This window comes from Procambarus clarkii, chromosome 43 (genome assembly GCF_040958095.1).
Source record: "Procambarus clarkii isolate CNS0578487 chromosome 43, FALCON_Pclarkii_2.0, whole genome shotgun sequence".
In the NCBI taxonomy this organism is placed as follows: Eukaryota; Metazoa; Arthropoda; class Malacostraca; order Decapoda; family Cambaridae; genus Procambarus; species Procambarus clarkii.
The window spans coordinates 1,393,521-1,415,466 of record NC_091192.1 but is presented as its reverse complement, the minus strand read 5'-3'; the positions used below and the strand labels follow the sequence as shown (position 1 = coordinate 1,415,466).

The 21,946-nt window shown below is 42.4% G+C and overlaps 1 protein-coding gene across 1 annotated transcript in view; it reads right to left on the bottom strand.

The window, feature by feature from the left end:
* Positions 1-4,146: 4,146 nt before the first annotated feature.
* LOC123755701 (mucin-2) overlaps positions 4,147-21,946 on the bottom strand; it is a 32,865-nt gene continuing 15,065 nt past the window's right edge. The window contains exons 2-6 of the mRNA XM_069299988.1: positions 12,347-12,609; positions 12,035-12,170; positions 11,542-11,810; positions 8,482-8,583; positions 4,147-8,373 (exon numbers count right to left, since the gene is read on the bottom strand). Coding sequence (XP_069156089.1) covers positions 4,312-8,373; positions 8,482-8,583; positions 11,542-11,810; positions 12,035-12,170; positions 12,347-12,526 — 4,749 coding nt within the window. The 5' untranslated portion in view covers positions 12,527-12,609 and the 3' untranslated portion in view covers positions 4,147-4,311. The remainder of the gene's footprint in view (positions 8,374-8,481; positions 8,584-11,541; positions 11,811-12,034; positions 12,171-12,346; positions 12,610-21,946) is intronic.

The following is a 21,946-nucleotide window of genomic DNA, read 5'->3' as shown; positions in this document are numbered from 1 at the left end:
TTTTCTGCCCGATTTTTACTTAGGCTTTGCAGTGCTTTATGATGATGATGACCAAACCACAGGGTAAGAAGATGGAGAACCAACGACGTTTCAGTTCGTCCCGGACCATTATCAAGTGCGTGAGGGAGAGAGGTGGTTACGGGTGTATATACATTCATGTCTCCATCTTCAGACACCATGATATATATATTTCTAAAACAAATGCAAAACAGTTTTGGGATAATAATAATTTTGAATCATACCTATTGTAGTAGTGCTAAGAGTCCTGTGTGAGGATGACAGGTGTACAGTGACAAGATTGCGAGTGAGGATAACAGGTGTTCTCAACATGCGGAAAGAATTAAATATACTTAGCATTCGAGACAGTATATTTGAAATTAATCTTATGATGGGACTAAAGCTTCTGTATGATAACAAAAACAATGTGTCAGTTGCACTGTTAGAACACATACGAAATGGAACTAGCGAGTCTAAATAGATTCTAAGAACAGCCACTCATATTAAAATGATGGGACTGCACGATGTATATACAGATGAAAGAGTACAGCACTTCCACCCTGGCAGATAGTACCTTTTGACATCCTGACCCCTGCATACCCCACCAAGAAACTAATCACAAACAACCCTTATGCTCAGCTTGCTGCTAAATTAAGCACCATAGAACATATTCACAATATACAAGCTGAAAACAACATATCACAGACCATATACACTGATGGATCACTCAATACAGCTGCAGGAAGTGCTGTTATTGCTAATCAGCCCGATGGCAGCACAATTCAAAGGAATAACCGAATTAGTAACTGGGCGTCCACAATGCAAGCCGAGTTGGTAGCAATACTGGTAGCACTCGAAATTATTGACAACACTGAAGTAGAGAGCTTAATTATTTCCGACTCCCTTTCCTCACTACGAGCAATAAACAGTTTTCAATCAAGTAATAACGTGCTTGTCTTGGAAGCTAGACGTAGATATATAAGAATACTTAGCAAGAGGGTAAATATAAAAATGTTGTGGATTCCTTCTCACATTGGCATGCAGGAACATGACAAAGTTGACGCCCTTGCTAAGGCTGCAGTAAATAAAGACAGTATTGAACGGAATCTTGAGTTATCAAATAGGTCCCTTAAAAGTGTCATTAGACGAGAACTCCTGGATGAATTTGAAGAAAGTAGAACAGTGCAAACTGGAACTAGCAGGTCCATTGTTCATCACAATGAAATGTATGAAGTAAAACATGTGTATGGGGCAAGTAACAAAGTAAGTAGACTAACAGATGTTGTCACAGCTCGTATAAGACTTGGCTACAAGTATCTCTGGCAGTTCGGCTTGTATAGGGATCTAGATGAAGTAAAGTGTAAAGTGTGTGGACAAAGACAGGGACACACACTCGAACACTATATCTTGGATTGTAGTAAAATTTAGCCATTTAGAGATAAATCAAAGCTCACTCTGTATGATATGGCAACCTATCTTATTACCAGGGATAAATTACCTGAAATCCTTGCACTGTATCCACATTTTGCTTCCAGTAGATAAACGACATATTAGATTAAGAAACAAGTAGTGTATTGTGAAGACTAATAATAAACAGAAGCTACCCTATGACTATCTCTATTGGTCAAACTATTATGTATTAGCGATAAGACCTACCATTAATGTATAATGACTTACTGTAAATATATAGCTCTTGAAATAGCACTTTCTCTGTAATTATCTGACATTGTAACTATAAGGTGTGAAGGATACATGAAATTGTTTATGTAATAATCTAATATGAGGTCTGATAAAGACCTTTTGTGCCCTCTGTAATGCTTTTTGCGCTACCGCTCACAGGATGAGTATGGGGTGCACAATAAACTAACCGCCTCCGGCGACAATAATCAACAGTCAAAGGTGTATAGTGACAAGATCACCATAGTGAGGATGACAGGTGTATAGTGACAAGATCACCATAGTGAGGATGACAGGTGTATAGTGACAAGATCACCATAGTGAGGATGACAGGTGTATGATAAGATCACCATAGTGAGGATGACAGGTGTATAGTGATAAGATCACAGGTGTATAGTGACAAGATCACAAGTGAAGATCACAGGTGTATTGTGACAAGATCACAGGTGTATTGTGACAAGATCACAGGTGTATTGTGACAAGATCACAAGTGAAGATCACAGGTGTATTGTGACAAGATCACAAGTGAAGATCACAGGTGTATTGTGACAAGATCACGAGGATAACAGGTGTATAGACAAGATATCAAGTTAGGATGACAGGTGTATATTGATAAGTTCACGAATGGGACTCAAGATTTTTCGTCAAAAATGAACGAAATTTATTATGAAACTGAATTAACTTTATAAAATTGCAAAAACTTCAAGACTGTCAAAAAGTTTTAATAATCCGTTGTTTATTAATACAAATGGTCATATTTGTTAAGACTTTGACTCTCCTGTAGTTGCAACTTTGATTTTATTTAATGAGTTTTTATTGAAAGGGATGTTATATTCAGCAGGGCTTCTTTTCCTCACATCACAATATAATATCTTCTTTGTAAGGATTTTCTTGTGGTTTATGCAATGGTAACATTACACCTTGTGTGTCTGGTTGAACTGCTTGCCGAAATATTTGTTGTCAACGTGTTTAAGTATAAATGCATGGTGGATAATCCACACCTGAAATGTTGAGTATTTCTGGGTAATGAAGCTATATTGGAATTTTCCCCCCCTATTTACTGAGATCATTTGCTGTTTTGTAATGAGTCATTACTTTATATTTCAAAACTTAAAATTCAGTATATGAACTTTATTATTTACTTTCATCAAAATTCCCATACAGCTCTATTATATAAGTATCCAATGAAGTATTTTAAAACTTGTTTTCAAGGACATTAAAAACGTCAAAAAAAAATTTTTGTATTTAAAATTTATTTACATAACCCTCCATATATACAATAAAAACTTGTATGTACAAGTTACATAATATGACACATTCACCATCCTTACATTACCATTAGAAATGTAAATACACACCTACATACATACATATATATAAATATATGAATCTATAACAAGCTGTATGAACTTGTTATTTCCATGACTATCATTTACTCACCGAAAAACAAAATATCTAACTCTGATATATATACTGTATATATATATATTTTTTTACAAAACATCTTTACAAATGTGGACAAGAGTTTTCAAAGAGAAATTTACGACTATGGACCTGAATAATACATTTCCCTTCTTTATTAACCAAATTGTAAATAATATTGATTTTCTAACTTGGAATATTACTTGTTTGCACGCAAAGTTTAAAAAAATATGATAATGTTTAAAACTTTGGCTGTGTAGTGACTGTGGCCAGCAAGGCTAGATAAGCAGCTACACTGTCAGGCCCACCACACTTGTGATATGTAAATCAGTCAATGAGAAATATTGTGCATGTGATCACTTTTATCAAATAGACACTCACACATAATATATATTATATATCTCTGATTTTACGGTTCCAGTTTGATATGTTGGCCAAACCACACACTAAAAAGTGCAGGGACGACGTTTCGGTCCGTCCTGGACCATTCTCAAGTTGATTTTTTGAGAAATCGACTTGAGAATGGTCCAGGGCGGACCGAAACGTCATCGTCACTTCACTTTCTAGTGTGTGGTTTGAACAATGTATTTCAGCCATATTATTGTGACTCCTCGTCTTTCAGTTTGATACATATAATGCATTATATATATGCCCATTAGCGTACAGGCTACAGCTGTCTAATCAACGGACATAAAAATTCAATAAGTGATTTACGAGTGTGACAAGAATTCAATTATGTCCGTTAAAACGTTGTTCTTACATTTCAATGCACGAGCCATAAACTGACAAGACTCCACAAGACAATGCATGTGCGTACTCGTTCATCACTAAAATATTTAACAGTTATTTCATCACCGAACATCTCAAATTTTATTTGAATTTAATAATTGTTGCCACTTACTCTTCCATATGTTTTTGTGTTTCATCTGATTTTAGGATTCCAGTTTGACAATCTGCAATACACACCCGTCTGCTTTCTATTCGTAAGTAAAGTAATTTTCAGGATACATCAGAAAACAAGGCACTGGGTTACTGCACTACTTTTATAAGTTTTTTTTTAATTTACACAACATTTGGTAATTTTCATTATTTCACTATCTGGTTATAAAGTGATTGTCTATATCAGTAAGAACAAGTCATCGTTAATACAGGTCCGTTTGTAGTTGAGGATTTTAATCCCTAAAATGAAAATATTTCATTTACTCTCATATTTCCCTATCTATCATTAAAAAACCTATATGCTTGTGAACCAGGTGCAGCCAGTGACCTAGTAAGATGTTCAATTTTTAGTATAGATGATGTCTCTGGTAATGGACCCGTTTCCTTGAGAGGAGAATTCCCAGTGATTCGTCCACTAGATGTTGACTGTTTGGTTGATGAATGCGCTTTGGATGAACTGGTTGTCATGGCCTGAGAACTGGAGGCAGATGAGAGAGATGTAGCTTTTGCGACATTATTGTTGTTGCGTGCCTCGGACTGGTGTCGTAAAAAGGAAGGGTTAGGAATTTGTCTAACCGAGGCGTTGGCAGGAGACTTTGCAACAGCGATCCGGTTACTGGATGCTGGTCGCTTAGTGATGGAGACAGTATTGGTGTTAGTGGGACCAAGTTTCGTTGATCCAAGGGTGCCCTTTCCTGATCCAGTTGCAGAGGTGGATGCAGGAGTATTAGGAAGCTTGGTGATGGTGACTTCGGGTGTTGGGGGTGATATAGTTGTTGAGGCAATCGTGTCAGTTGATCGTTGACCTTTAGATGATGGAGATTTGGAAGTGTGGGAAGCCACTGTTCTTGTGTTCGTAGGCACATGCGCAGTGGCGGTGTGAGTCCGACCATTAGTAAGTGGGGTCTGAGGGGCAGCCTTTGATGTGGGTGAAAGGTCAATAGGGGTGGGATCAGAGGGACGAGGAAGCGTTTCTGCTGCTTTAACCATGGCAGCAAGGTTAAATTCCCGAATGCAAGCAGCTGTCTGGCTAAGTGTGATCAGATTTCTCATAGCAGTTACGTCAGTAAGAGCAGAAGGATCACCATATGCTGAGGCCATATAGGCTGCTAATGCAGGCGAGACTAGTCCACCACCAATTGCGTTCGGATATACATTAGTGTTAAGGGCTGCACTTGTGTAAGCTTGGTGTGTGCCAACTTGTGCTGCAGATACATTGGTTGTGGTGGTGGTACTTGTGGATGTTGAGGTACGCTGCTGTAACTGTCGACTGGCTAAGGACTGAGCTATGCTAAGAATATTAGGGGTCCCAGAACTACCACGTCCACGTCCTGGTGACTTAGGTGAACCTTTCACTCCTGCGGTAGACTGACTTTTTGAAGGTGCACTTTTGACATTGGAGTTACCAAGTGGATGTGCAGAGCGTGCTTGTGAAAATGCCATACTGGACTTTGATCCATTTGATTTTCCACTTTGCATACTATTTGATTTGCTAGACCCTGCAACATAACCCGAATTTGCCAAAGTTGAAACTGGTATGGTCTCCTTATTACCGACTGTTAACGAGACAGTGGATGTTGAAGGTGATGATGTGGTTCTGGGTGATGGAGTTGCTTTTGGTGTGGGTCCAGCAACTGGAGATGTTGATATCGTATTCTGTGGACGTGGTGTGGTGCTTCCAGACTGTCGGTGTGGTGCTGGACTACTACTTGGTTGTCGGTGGGGTGCTGGACTACTAATTGGTTGTCGGTGGGGTGCTGGACTACTGGGTTCTCTATGAGGTGCTGGACTACTGGGTTCTCGGTAGGGTGCTGGACTACTGGGTTCTCTATGAGGTGCTGGACTACTGGGTTCTCGGTAGGGTGCTGGACTACTGGGTTCTCGGTGGGGTGCTGGACTACTGGGTTCTCGGTGGGGTGCTGGACTACTGGGTTCTAGGTGGGGTGCTGGACTACTGGGTTCTAGGTGGGGTGCTGGACTACTGGGTTCTAGGTGGGGTGCTGGACTACTGGGTTCTCGGTGAGATGCTGGACTACTGAGTTCTCGGTGGGGTGCTGGACTGGGAGGGCATGAAGTTACGGATGTTGACCGTTGGGAAACCGAGTTTACAGATGGATGTTGAACCGATGTTCGTGGTCGCTGGGCACTGATGCTATTGGTTAGTCGCTGGTTTACATGATTAATCGGCCTTTTCATTGTATTGCCAATTGGGGAGCTCTGAGTATTTTGAGTACCTGATACTCTCTGACTGGCCTGGGTAGTGGAAGGCTGCTCAGTCACTTGTGTGCCAGAGAGTAGTTGGTTAGTTTGGCCACTGGGAGATTGTTGATTACCTTGGGTACTCTGACACTCTTGACTGGGTTGGGTACTACAAGATTGCTGAGTAGTATTGGTAGTAGTTTTTTTATTGCTATTGGTACCAGCTTGCTGATTGGCATTGGTACCACCTGGTCGTAAATTGGGATTGGTAGCTGGTCGTTGATTAGCATTGGTATTTGGTCGTTGACTGGCATTGGTAGCTGGTCGTTGGCTGGCATTGGTAGCAGGCCGTTGGCTGGTATTGGTAGCAGGCCGTTGGCTGGCATTGGTAGCAGGATGCTGACTAGCACTGGTAACAGGACGCTGATTATTAATGGTTGTGGGTTGCTGATTAGAAGTTTGTCGCTGACTGGCCTGAGTGCCAAGAGGCCGCTGACTTTGAGTGCCAGGAGAATGTTGATTGGTTTCAGTAGTGGAGGGCCTTTGATTAATTTGGGAGTCTTGAGGGCGCTGATTAGCCTTTGTGCTGGATGATGGTTGATTGGATTGGGAATTAGGTCGCTGATTGGGTTGAGAGCCAGGTCTTTGAGTGGACTGATTAGGACTTTTGTTGACTTTATCTTGCAGCCTCTGAGCAGCTTGGGTTTCCAGAGGTTCCTGGCATGCCTGAACTTTGACAGTTTGCTGCACCACCTGGGTATTAGGAGTCATCTGTATAGCTTGCATGTCAATTGTGTCTAAAGTTGTTTCCAGATTGTGGTTAGTTGATGTAGTGGGTGGACTGTTAGAAGGAATTGATTGAGTAGTGAGGTTGTCCGAGAGGCACAGGGTTGCCTGACAGCCTATTGTTGTTGATGTATTAGTTGGCAAGGAAAATGAAAGTGGAGGGTTCGTTACCTGTTCGTGTGGTTGGCTTGGAGTCTGTCCAATATCTTTAATGACGTCACATGACCTTTTAACTGAAACTTTTGTAGCACCAAGTTTAACAGGCGGTCCACTAATACTGCTCAAGCGGCTCTGTACATTAAGACTTGCCGAAACCGTTTGGTTTCCCCGGCAGCTCACACCAGTTGGAGACATTTTCTTGCCACCTGGCAGTGTTGGGCGAATATTGCGTACATCACCCAATCTCGGAGCTGGTGGCTTCATGGTTGCAGCATTTATTCGAGATGAGTTTGGTGGGCGACCCAATCGAGGACGTGTAGGAATGATTGGCTGTGGCATTTTGTTGATGTATGGTCCCAAAGCACGCACTGGCTTAAGTGCAGCCTCTGTAATGCTATTTGCAGAAGAGTGTGACATATGCATCCTTGCATTTACCGGTGCAAAACCAAGACTATTGTGAGAGGTAGTTGTAGTGATATTAGTCATGGTAATGGGTGGTGTTACAGTGGCATGCGAGGTTATTATAGGTTCAGACACTTGAACAGAGACGGCAGTACTTGAGACAGGAGTTACTGGTGTGGAGATGCGTGTCAAGGCCACTCTTGGTGTTGTTGTAGCTGAAGTGGTGGTTGTAAGAGCTGGTCGACCCCTGACAGGAGCAGAGCCAGTTAATGGCTTGACCTTATTGGTGCTACTGCCACTATTACTAACAAGACTGGTGTTAGAGACGGTGGAAGGAGTCTGAGGACACACGGAATCAGCTGTTGGCATTACACTCGGCACACTGATGGTTTTATCAATAACTGCATTAGAAGTACTTTCTGAAAGCTGATCTTGATCAAGCTTATCTACTTCCATTTTCATGTCATCACCATCGGCAATAGTAAGTGATGGGCGCTCACTCTGGTCCCTTGAAGCATCCTGCCCTTTTGGTGTATGTGGTGACACCTGGAGGTGGGATGTCTGGTTAACACTGGGTGACTGAGTTCTTGGAATCTTTGCAGGTGGAACATCAGGATCAGCAATACCTGGTGCTCGCGTACCATTTGGCCTGGGTCTCTTGCGGGATTGAGGGATAGCAGTAACAGTGTACATCAGACGGAGAGGAGCTTCCTCCGTCCACTTATACATGTATACAACATCCAGCAGTGTTAATTCACCCATCAAGCAGTCGCCACCATGCATAATATCTACCTGCGGACGCAATATTAATCTATAAAAAGCCGAAAACTATTTGAGAAATAATATATTTTAATTCCAAATATTAATGTTACTCACAAATAAAAATGCAAGTTAAAATACCTTATGAGTGATGGCCGCCAGGCTATACTTTAGTCGGATGAACTTCTCCAAATGTGACACTTGCACGGCTGCTGGACACCTTAGGTACCTTTTGTGTGCCACCTGAGGAAGACAACCATGTTTACGTTAATAGAAATATTTAACAAATAACTCCCACAAGAAGATAAAGCCTCAAATCCCAGTCTTAGCAAATTTAGTAAACATGAATATTGTACATGTTAAACAAACTTCCAATGCTAAGCAACAGCAAATAACGGAGACTATTAACTGAACACGGGAAGTTCCCATATCATAAAACAAAATTTAAACACTTGTGATAATCACAACAATGTCATTACTGTGATCAGGAAAATGTTTTTTGATGATATTGAAATTATCACTATTGTTATACAATTGACTATGCTAGTGATCAAATTATCACTCAATAAAACATCTAAATTAGTGGGACCGCTTATTGTTACATCTGTATTCTCTGGAGCGCAGGCGGGGGAGACGCACACAATAATTTACACATGGACAATAGTAGAGGGGCTGGTCCCAAACCTGCACACAGAAATAACATCACCATGAGACCAGGAGGCATGGCAGGATGTGCAGAATATCCCCGTTGAAAAGAAGAGATGCACAGAGAGAACTCTTAACATCAGAGGCCCGAGACTGTTCACCACGCTTCCAGTACACATAAGGGACATAACTGGCCGACCCCTCACCCTGTTCAAGAGAGAACTTGACAAACACCTCCAAAGGATACCTGATCAACCAGGCTGTCATTCATACGTAAGGCTGCAAGCAGCTGCATCCAACAGCCTGGTTGACCAGTCCAGCAACCAGGAGGCCTGGTCGGGCATCGGGCAGATTGATCTTCAGAATCATGGAAAGGTTATCCCTGGTGCCCTGATGCCTCTAACATACAATCATAACACCTCTGTAATTTGTACACTGGCGAGACATAACAATGACAATCATTTGAAAATCTGCCAACCCAGATGTAACATCTGTGATTACAATCATAAAACAGATCACAAGCACCTTAACAACCATAAAACAGATCACAACCACCTTGACAACCATAAAACAGATCACAACCACCTTGACAACCATAAAACAGATCACAACCACCTTGACAACCATAAAACAGATCACAACCACCTTGACAACCATAAAACAGATCACAACCACCTTGACAATAACCATAAAACAGATCACAACCACCTTAACAAAAACCATAAAACAGATCACAACCACCTTGACAACCATAAAACAGATCGTAACCACCTTGACAACCATAAAACAGATCACAACCACCTTGACAACCATAAAACAGATCACGACCACCTTGACAACCATAAAACAGATCACGACCACCTTGACAACCATAAAACAGATCACAACCACCTTGACAATAACCATAAAACAGATCACAACCACCTTGACAATAACCATAAAACAGATCACAACCACCTTGACAATAACCATAAAACAGATCACAACCACCTTGACAATAACCATAAAACAGATCACGACCACCTTGACAACCATAAAACAGATCATAACCACCTTGACAATAACCATAAAACAGATCACGACCACCTTGACAATAACCATAAAACAGATCATAACCACCTTGACAATAACCATAAAACAGATCACGACCACCTTGACAACCATAAAACAGATCACAACCACCTTGACAACCATAAAACAGATCACAACCACCTTAACAAAAACCATAAAACAGATCACAACCACCTTAACAAAAACCATAAAACAGATCACAACCACCTTGACAATAACCCCAAGAGAGATTACAACAGCGACAAGTACCACGGAGTAATTCTACGAAATATATTTACCACACACCAACAGTATATGACAAATAATCCACCAGGAATCAATGTCATATGAAAAGGCCACATGACCAAAAGCAACCTTCAAGGTTCATATTGACAGGTATTTCCAGTCGAAACAGACTATTCTGGCCACTACTAGTATACACCTTCAGCGCCAAGCATCAAGTATGAACATTAAAACATCTTTATATCAGAGTGGAATCAAAGGAAACCTAATCAACTAGATGCAGTAGCCCTATTAAACACTCCAAATGTACTCACTAGAAAGGAGACGAGAGAGATATCAAATAATGTACAACTGGAAAATACTGGAAGGCCAGGTCCCAAATCTACACAATAAAATAGCATACTGTGGGGCAACCCGTTCTCGCAAATTTAATAAGTCAATATTGACTTATTAAATATGTGCATAGGTGACATACTTAACATAATAGATACCCTTAAAAAGATTCATAGAAAACACCGACCTTACCTAACCTTGTTAGTATCTTAAGATAAGCATCTTATTGCTTCGTAATTACAATTATTACCTAACCTATAATAGGTATAGGTTAAGTAATAATTGTAATTACGAAGCAATAAGATGCTTATCTTAAGATACTAACAAGATTAGGTAAGGTCGGTGTTTTCTATGAATCTTTTTAGGGGTATCTATTATGTTTAGTATATCACCTATGCACGTAGTTAATAAGTCAATATTGACTTTACGAATTTGCGAGAACGGGTTGTGTGGGGGGGGGGGGGGGGGGGGGGCAAAAACATATATGGAAGAAAATGCAGAATAGAACCAGTGAAGAGCAGGGGTGCCATAGGCAATCAGAAAACAAAAACACTGTATAAACATCAGAGGTCTACGGTTGTTCAACACCCTCCTAACGAGTGTAAGATATATTGCCGGAACAAACGTGGACATCTTCAGGAGAAAACTAGATAGTTTTCTTCAAGATGTGCCGGACCAACCGGGCTGTGGAGGATATGTGGGCCTGCGAGCCGCTCCAAACAACAGCCTGTTGGACCAAGCTCTCAAGTCAAGTCTGGCCTCGGGCCGGGCTTGGGGAGTAGAACAACTCCCAGAACCCCATCAAGCAGTTACCCCTCATATTACCAATAAGTTTCAGCAACTACTGATCTCTTCAACAGACACTTTGAGCCTAACTTCATTTTACCAAATTATTTGTATACACGGGAGATTTGATATTTGATTCCTTACCTTAACACCATTCACCTCTCGCTCTTCGCCACCTTCCTCCTTCTTAATTTCCTCCTTCGCTCCTGTTATTCCCTCCTTTTCTTCATCCCCCACCTTTTGTTTCTCTAACTGGCCATTACTGACCTTGAGAGGTTTCATGACATGGGAATGAAGAAGGGAGTGGGTTAGGGCGGGGGGCGCAGGCAGGTGCTCCAGGGACAAGGAGATCTGGTCGTCCACGTGGAAGAAGTGCTGCCGTTCTCTCAAGCTTTGCTCAGTTTTGTCCCCGCCTAAAACACAAAAAATAGGGATTTTTAATAAGGAAAAACACTGTTTAAAGCTTGTAACTGAAAAACAACTCCAGAAAAGATACTCTGAAATTTAAAGTTAAACTATTTTATATTTATAACCTGCTAAGATTTAGAGTAAATAAGAGAAATGGTAGGAAAGGTAATATATGAAACGTTTTATTTTCACAAAGATCCGTGGTCTGTGTACTTGTTAACGAACTCACCAGCTTCTGGATGTTCTTTATAAAAACAGAACCGTCTGTTCATTTCAGAGTGAAACAAGCCAGGCACCAGTTTGAAGACAACATCCTGTAGAGTCCGGTCCTCACGCAGAGACAAAAGCGGTTTAGTTTTGTGAACCTGTAAAACACACACAAAAACGTTTTTTAATCCATAAGATCTAAAAATTCATAAGATATAATAGTTACGTAACATGAAATTTTACATAATCTTAAGGTTACAAAATACTGATCTAAAATGACAGTAACGCCTGAATTGTTTGAGAGAAGACGACGTGTGCAGCTGGCACAACTAACCTGCACATCACAGATGGGACAGAAAGACGAGGTTTGCAGGTAGCGCACGATGCATGTCTTGCAAAAGGTGTGCAGGCACTCAATAATGGTGGTGGCATCAACAAAATATCCCGAGCACAGTACACACACCAAGTGGGCGTTGAGCTCTGTCAGCTTGACTCTTCGCAGTGGGGCCGTCATCCTTATAACAACACCCGGGCTCTGGGTAGCTTAGTATTCACATCAACTGTCCTCCTCCCCTTCCCGCATGCGTCCATGTATGTCTGTAAGGAAAGAATACATATGTAATTTTACTTAACTAATGCTAGTTAAGATGATAATATCATCATTATTATTTTACTTTAAGTTAGTAGTTTAAGTTAAGAGGCGCCTGACAGCTGGGTGGACAGCGCTTCGGATTCTTAGTCCTGAGGTCATAGCTTCGATCCCCGGTGGAGGTGGAAACAAATGGGCAGTTTCTTTCACCCTGATGCCCCTGTTACCTAGCAGTAAACAGATACCTGGGAGTTAGACAGCTGCTACGGGCTGCTTCCTGGGAGGTCTGTAACAAAAAGGAGGTTTGGTCGAGGACCGGGCCGCGGGGACGCTAAGCCCCGAAATCATCTCAAGATCCCTCAAGATAGTACAATATTCCACCAGACGACCAAGTAACGAACTAATTAATAATAACGGAATACAATATTTAAATATAAATTAATTTTAAACTATTACCGTTGTTATTAGCTATTATATTACAGCTATTAAACTATACCCGCTTTAAATATTCACAAATTTTTACCCCTCACATTTAAGAGTAAAAATAACACTACATTTAAACAACATTTTAAAATAACAAATTTGTTTAATATATTACTACAAACGCTGGTGATAATATACAGCAACTATTACTAAACCCCATAAATGGCCGTCTTCTCATGGTGTTCAAAGGAGAACTTGATAAACGCCTCCAAAGGATAACTGATCAACAGGCTGTGAGGATCCGCGTACAACAGTCTGGTCGACCAGACCACCAATCAGGAGGCCTGGTTCTCACTTCTCACCTGCCAGAAGTAGGGCGCGAGAACCGACGCACAACACTGGATGCAACTAAAGCGGTTGGACCAGACAAAGTATCACCGTGGATACTAAAAGACACAGCGCAGGCCCTCAGCGTGCTTCTGGCAAGGATCTTTAATGGATCACTTATGTCGGGAGAATTGTCCAGTCGCTGGAAGAGGGCAAATGATGTAACGATTTTCAAGAAAGGTGATAGGGAGGAGGCACTTAACTATAGACCTGTATCACGGACAAGCATCCCCTGTAAAATACTTGAAAGAATAATTAGGCTAAGACTGGTTGCACACCTAAAGAATATTTGATTTGTAAACAAATATCAACATGGGTTCTGAAAAGAAAAATCTTGCCTAACAAACCTTTTGGAATTCTATGATAACATAACGAGGATAAGGCAGGACAGAGAAGGTTGGGCAGACTGCACATTTCTGGACTGCCAAAAAGCCTTTGATACAGTACTGCACATGAGACTGCTATTCAAATGCAGGCGGGAGTGAGTGGAAAGGCCCTAGCATGGGTAAGGAACTACCTAACAGGAAGGAGCCAGAGAGGGTAAGGGGCGAGACGTCGGACTGACAAACAGTAACGAGTGGAGTACCTCAAGGATCGGTGCTGAGACTAATTCTATTTCTAATATACGTTAACGACATGTTTACAGGAGTAGAATCCTACATGTCGATGTTTGCGGATGATGCAAAGTTGTTGAAAAGATTTGTGACAGTTGAGGATTGTAGGATCCTCCAAGAGGACTTAAACAGGTTGCAGAGATGGTCAGAGAAATGGCTACTGGAGTTCAACACGAGCAAATGTAAAGTTATGGAAATATCGACTACTGAACTTTTCACACTAGAGATGCTGTACTGAAGAAATAGAACAAACGTTGAAGCGATCAAATGAGTGAGGAAATGGAATTGGAACAAAGCTGTACAAGAGATGAAGAAAAATCCAAAATTATTTTTCACATATGCAAAATCAAAATCAAAAACCTCCACCAGTACTGGACCTTTAATTACAACTGAATGTACGTACACAGAGGACAACAAAGAAATTAGTGAAATTTTAAGAAGCCAGTATGAGGCTATGTTTAGCACACCAATAAACAACATGAAAGTTGATGACGCAGACGGCTTCGCAGACAGCTTCTTTATGAATGACATTCAAGGTGCAGATAATATAACGGATATTAACATGAACTCGGAAGACTTTGACACAGAAATTGACAATATGCCTATGCACTCAGCTCCTGGGCCTAACTCATGGAATTCAATATTCATAAAGAAATGTAAAGTACCAGTAGCGAGAGAATTCAGCGTAGTATGGAGAAAGAGCCTGGATACAGGGGAGATACCAGCAGCACTTAAATCAGCAGATATAGCTCCTTTGCACAAGGGGGGGAAGTAAAGCCCTGGGAAAAAATTATAGGCCAGTTGCACTAACATCACACATAATAAAAGTGTTTGAAAGAGTGATTAGGAATCAAATTTCTAGTTTTATGGAAAATAATGAGTTACACAACTCAGGACAACATGAATTTAGAGCGGAAAGATCCTGTCTGTCACAGTTACTCAACCACTATGTCAAAACCCCAGAAGCTCTAGAAGAAAAGCAAAATGCAAATGTAGTATACACAGACTATGCAAAGGCATTCGACAAATGTGATCAAGGAGTGATTGCACATAAAATGAGGTCAATGGGAATAACTGGTAAAGTAGGATGCTAGATACTCAATTTCCTGTCGAACAGAACACAGAGTAACAAGTCAGGTACGGTACAAATGAGGACCTTAAACATAATACAGGATACAAAACACAATCAAATGTACCCAAAGTAGGAAAACAGCATATAAAGGATTTGGGAATAATAATGTCTGACGACCTAACGTTTAGGGAGCATAACCAAGCAAATATTGCGACAGCCAGAAAAATGATAGGATGGATTACGAGAACTTTCAAATCCAGGGATCCCATCACAATGGTTATACTCTTCAAGTCACTTGTGTTGTCTCGTCTCGAGTACTGCTCAATACTCACTTCCCCCTTCAGAGCAGGAGAAATTGCTAAAAATAGAGGGCGTACAGAGAACATATTCGTCACGCATATACGCGATAAAGCACCTAAATTATTGGGATCGTCTCAAAGCTCTCCAAATGTACTCACTAGAAAGGAGTCGAAAGAGATATCAAATAATCTACACATGGAAAATACTGGAGGGACAGATCTCTAATCTACACAGTAAAATAACAACGTACTGGAGTCAACGATATGGAAGAAAATGCAGAATAGAACCAGTGAAGAGCAGAGGTGCCATAGGCACAATCAGAGAACACTGTATAAACATCAGAGGTCCGCGGCTGTTCAACGTCCTCCCAGCGACTATAAGAAATATTGGTGGAACAACCGTGGACATCTTCAAGAGAAAACTAGACTGTTTTCTAAAAAGTTCCGGACCAACCGGGCTGTGGTGGGTATGTGGGCCTGCGGGCCGGTCCAAGCAACAGCCTGGTGGACCGAACTCACAAATCAAGCCTGCCCTCGGGCCGGGCTTGGGGAGTAGAACTCCCAGAACCCCATCAAGCAGGTATACCGATGATGATACATTTCAAACGGCTAGTGCTCTCTAGAGTGGAACAGTATCCACTATTCAAATATTAAATATTGCAATATCTCGCAATATTTGCAATATCGCAATATTTGCTAGTATTGCTGCACAATGACAGCCCCTTTCAAAGCTGGAGAAACTGCTGTCTTGGAGAGCGTGCAGAGATCCTCTACTGCTAGAAACCAATCAGTAAAACATCTAAACTACTGGGAACGACTAAAGAGCCTAAATTTATATTCCCTTGAGTGCAGGCGGGAGAATTACATAATTTACACGTGGAAAATAGTAGAGGGGCGGGTTCCAAACCTGCACACAGAAATAACATCACATGAAAACAGAAGGCATGGCAGGATGTGCAGAATACCCCCGTTGAAAAGCAGAGGTGCAACAGGTACTCAGAGAGAACTCTATCAACATCAAAGGCCCGAGACTGTTCAAAACGCTCCCACTACACATAAGGGGCATAACTGGCCGACCCCTCACAGTGTTCAAGAGAACCAGAGAAGCACCTCCAAAGGATACCTGATCAACCAGGCTGTGATTCGTACGTCAGGCTGCGAGCAGCCGCGTCCAACAGCCTGGTTGACCAGTTCAGCAACCAGGAGGCCTGGTCGACGACCGGGCCGCGGGGACGTTAAGCCCCGGAAGCACTTCAAGGTAACGTGATAGGAGACCAAAGGCACAGTACACAATGAAGGGGAACTGCCTACTTATGACGACGCGAGAGACCTGGGCGTGGACGTAACACCTAATCTAACTCCTGAGGCACGTATTAACAGGATAACGACAACAGCGCACTCTACTCTGACAAAAGTTAGAACATCATTAAGAAAACTAAGTAAGGAGGCATTTAGGGCACTTTACACTGCCTACGTGAGGCCAGTCTTAGGGTATGCCGCCCCATCATGGAGTCCCCATCTGAAGAAACACATAAGGAAACTGGAAAAGGTTCAAAAGTTTGCAACGAGACTCGTCCCAGTGTTACAAGGGATGGGGTATGAAGAGTGCCTGAAGGAACCGAGTCTTACGACACTAGAAAAAAGAAGTGAGAGGGGGGGGGGTATGATAGGAACGTATAAAATACTCAGGGGGATTGACAGAGTGGACATAGACGAAATGTTCACATGGAATAGCAACAGAAGGAGGGGACATGGGTGGAAGCTGGAAACTCAGATGAGTCACAGATGTTAGGAAGTTTTCTTTTAGCGTGAGAGTAGTGGGAATAATGGAATTCACTTCCGGAAGGAGCCGGTCGGCCGAGCGGACAGCACGCGGGATTTGTGATCCTGTGGTCCTGGGTTCGATCCCAGGCGCCGGCGAGAAACAATGGGCAGAGTTTCTTTCACCCTATGCCTCTGTTACCTAGCAGTAATATAGGTACCTGGGTGTTAGTCAGCTGTCACGGGCTGCTTCCTGGGGGTGGAGGCCTGGTCGAGGACCGGGCCGCGGGGACACTAAAAAGCCCCGAAATCATCTCAAGATAACCTCAAGATAACCACTTAAGGGGAAGGTATTCTTAAGTATTAAGGTAAGGGAAGGTATTCTCTCTCTTTATTCATAATTTTAAAACTAGGTATGAGAGGGAAATAGGACCAGACTCATTGCTGTAGACAACCGATGGTTCGAAAGGCGGGCTCCAAGAGCCAATGCTCGATCCAGCAGACACAAATAGGCGAGTACACATACACACGCACACAGTGGAGGCGAATTCCATACACACTATCAAATGTAGATATGATAGAGCCCAGTAGGCTCAGGAATCTACACCAGTTACGAGGTGGGACCAAAGAGCCAAAGCTCAACCCCTGCAAACCCAACTAGGTGAGTACATAGCAACGCTATACAAAAATGGCTTGACCCAGACAACAAGCCCGCAGTAGCCGAGGCGAACTTGGCGGCAATTTTCCCACAACAATACCAAGCAGGACGGACGGTTTTCGTTTACAGGATCAACAAGTACCTGCTTGATGGGGTTCTGGGAGCTCTTCCGCTCCCCAAGCCCGGCCTACTTGCCTGGCCTCAAGTGGAGGTGGATAGCGACATAAACCGAAAAACCACCGTCCAACGAATTAATGACGAGAACCCTTCTCTCAAAGCACTCTGGATCCACCTAACCCGGAGGGACGACAATTTACGGGCCACACTGACTGACACTAAACACTACGGAACAAGCTCCAGACGAGCGAAAAGGCTTCAAGTGCTTCATCATTACCTCGGTACTCAACCAGATAGCAATGGAAAAGCATTACCAACTCAAACGATGCTTCACGTGTTTAAGCTACGAACACTATGGGAACAGGTGCACTGGAGGAGGAGAGCGGTGTAGCATATGACTTATAATTACGACTCGGGAAGCCATAATTATAAACAACGACGCATCAGCAAAACCAAAAAATGCACAGTTTGTGGTGCACCACACATGGCTCTCACCCTCCTCTACCACGCGCGGCCTCCTCACCCGCCTCTACCACGCGCGGCCCCCTCACCCGCCTCTACCACGCGCGGCCCCCTCACCCGCCTCTACCACGCGCGGCCCCCTCACCCGCCTCTACCACGCGCGGCCCCCTCACCCGCCTCTGCTCCAAGAGAAAAGACGAAATAAAAAACTCAAGAGTACAGCAAACCGGAGCTCGTCCACACAACGTGCAGCGATTGCTCGCCTTGATCTCGGCCCACAACACTTCCCAGGCCTCAGCAAGGGGGTACCCATCCAGCAGCAGCACTCGTCTGCACTCAAAGCCGGACGCGCACAAGCCAGAAGCACCAGCGATCAAGACCAAATTCCAGGTCCAAGCGATAATAGCATTTTTGCAATAATAACTCTTGTATAAAATTTGTGTGGATCTCATCCCATGTTGGAGTTGGAGAACATGACTTTGTAGATCTATTGGCCAATGAGGCTTGCAGGAAAGAAAACACTGATTATGACTTTGGACTATCTAATGCAATTAGAAACATACAAATTAAAGAAATCAATTCAGATTTAGAAGAACTAAAAAAAAAGAGACCTTAAAGCTGCAGTATTAGCAGTTATGACAAGTTTTGTAATAATAGGTATTTGTATGGTCAGCACAGTAACCGAACCAGGCAATGTGATGTAGTCATTGCGCGAATTCGCCTTGGCTATAGACACATCTGGCAGGTTAGTGAGGCTGAGCCACTACCAGAATACTCAGATTGTAAACTCTGTGATAAACCTTTAATGCATTCACTAGAACACTATATTGTTGAATGTGAAACCGTAAAGGACTTTAGACCTCCTGGCCTCTTGTACCACCAACTGTGTAACTATTTCATTGACTCAACTATTTTATTGACTCAGGTGTTCTGGACGACATCCTAACAATTTATCCAAAATTTGCTTGTTCATTTTAAAGAATGAAGAACAATTTTTATTTATATTACTTCTAAGCTGCATCACTTATGAACCCATCCCTGCCCTTGTGTGGCAGTGCACAATAGAAAGTTGTTTTCACATATCCATACATTAAAACATTGATTGTAACCATGATATATATGTGCTTCAGCCTACAGTTTAGACCTATTGTCTTATGTATGACCCTCTGTCCTGCGTGACAGTGAATGCCAGCATTATCCTCACTTTAATAAGACTTAATCGATATCCTCAGATTAGGCAAAACTGTAATTAATTTTGTCAATAAAGATGTTAATAATAATAAAATGCTGATGGGTCGCAAAACAAGACCACAGCTTGTTCATCTGGGGCGGGAAGTAATGCTGGGGATCTGGGGCGGGAAGTAATGCTGGGGAGGGAAGTAATGCAAAACTTATTCCAATACAAAGTAATAGTATTTTTCATTCTGTAATTTGTTCTAAGTGTAAATTATTGTATCTCTCTCGTCTGCGCTTTAGGAATACAGGTTTAACATTTTTAAGCTGTCACAATAATGTTGCTGGTTTATTGGATTTATGCGGGCAGTATAAGACCATTGAACATTTCTCCAGGTCAACAATTTACCCAGCTATGAATGGGGTTGTTCGTGTGTAAGAATATTGCACCCTAGAGAGCACTTGTGTGTCTTAACCAGTACGATCATTGGTCTGACATCTCTTGCGAAGGGTTCTTGTTATCCAACCTGTCATTTTTCTTGCAGTTGTGACAGCTACTTTATTGTGTTCTTTAGCAGTCAGGTCTTCCGACATGATCACACCCAGATATTGTATACTGCTTTTTCTTTCAAATTGTGATGTGGAGCGATCTCTGCGGTTTTAAGTATATCAGGGATAACATCACTATCTAGGCTCCGTCCTCAAAAGATGTTTAGAACTTGTAGTGGTGTTTTGGACTTCTTGATGAATATGAAATTCCACGAGTCTGGGCCTGGTGCAGAGTGCATGGGTATGCTGTTTATGGCAACTTCAAAGTCTGTTAGGGTGACATCTGATATGTGGTTCGATGTTAGTGTGACATTCATGAAGAATTTTGGATCTCCGATTTTCAATGTGGTCAGGTGTTCACTGAAAACAGAATCGTACTGACGCCTCAGTATTAAACTCCTTTCTTTGATGTCATGTGTGAAAGTGCCATCACCCTTTCGCAAGAGCTCAATGTTGGATACAGTTTTTGTTCTAGTTTTGTATAGGAGAAAAAGTATTTTTGGATTCCTCTTTATTTCACTTATGGCCTTTTGCTCCCTCTGAATCTCTTTGATTGTATAAGATTCTTCCAGCTTGAGGTCGGTTATTTATATTTCCCTACAAAGCCTTCTTCGTCGTTGTGGGGAGCCCACTGAAATACCAGATTAACTCCAGACACGTTATTATATTTAGTTATATCAAACATTTTCCAGCACAACGTGTATCAACATTACCTTACATATCCCTACGGTTTAAAAATCCTCTACAACAAAACCATCATATATCGTGTACGTGTTGTTGCTATATATTTTATATTACAAGCCAAGACTATATAACAGCCCGAAGACAATAAGTCACTCCCTGGTACGGTAGTCTAAGCCCAACAGATTATTAAAGTTCAGCAACTGGCACCAAACATCACCTTGGCGGCGTGAGAGAGAGATGGCGGTGGTGGCGGGAACCAGGCGCCCGCCACAACTGTCACTGGCACCAAATAACGGCACCTCAGCCACTCCGCTATGTTGACAACGCTCACTCCTGCTGCTACGCACCTCTGATGCTCACCACCTCACACACACTGGTCACAATCATGTCCAACTGCGTGCTCTCCTATATTCTGTAGAGGTACTCTATTCCTTTATACAATGCCTAGACATTTCTTGTCGAGATTTCCCTTGCCAAGGGCGAGTTTGTATCCCCTCCGGTCACCCTTCCAGTTATTGGCCAGATCCAACGTTATTTAAAATTAAATATTTTTTTTTATCTTCATCGCCTTCCCCCTTCTCCTATATTTCCAATTACAGACCCCCTACTCCCAATTACAGACCCCCTACTCCCAATTACAGACCCCCTACTCCCAATTACAGACCCCTACTCCCAATTACAGACCCCCTACTCCCAATTACAGACCCCCTACTCCCAATTACAGACCCCCTACTCCCAATTACAGACCCCCTACTCCCAATTACAGACCCCCTACTCCCAATTACAGACCCCCTACTCCCAATTACAGAACCTATATGATGAGGGAGGTGTGAGTGTTGCTGCGGCACATGTCTGGACAATAATGAGGTGTGAGTGTTGCTCCGGCACATGTCTGAACAATAATGAGGTGTGAGTGTTGCTCCGGCACATGTCTGAACAATAATGAGGTGTGAGTGTTGCTGCAGCACATGTCTGGACAATAATGAGGTGTGAGGTGTTGCTCCGGCACATGTCTGAACAATAATGAGGTGTGAGTGTTGCTCCGGCACATGTCTGGACAATAATGAGGTGTGAGTGTTGCTCCGGCACATGTCTGGACAATAATGAGGTGTGAGTTGCTCCGGCACATGTCTGAACAATAATGAG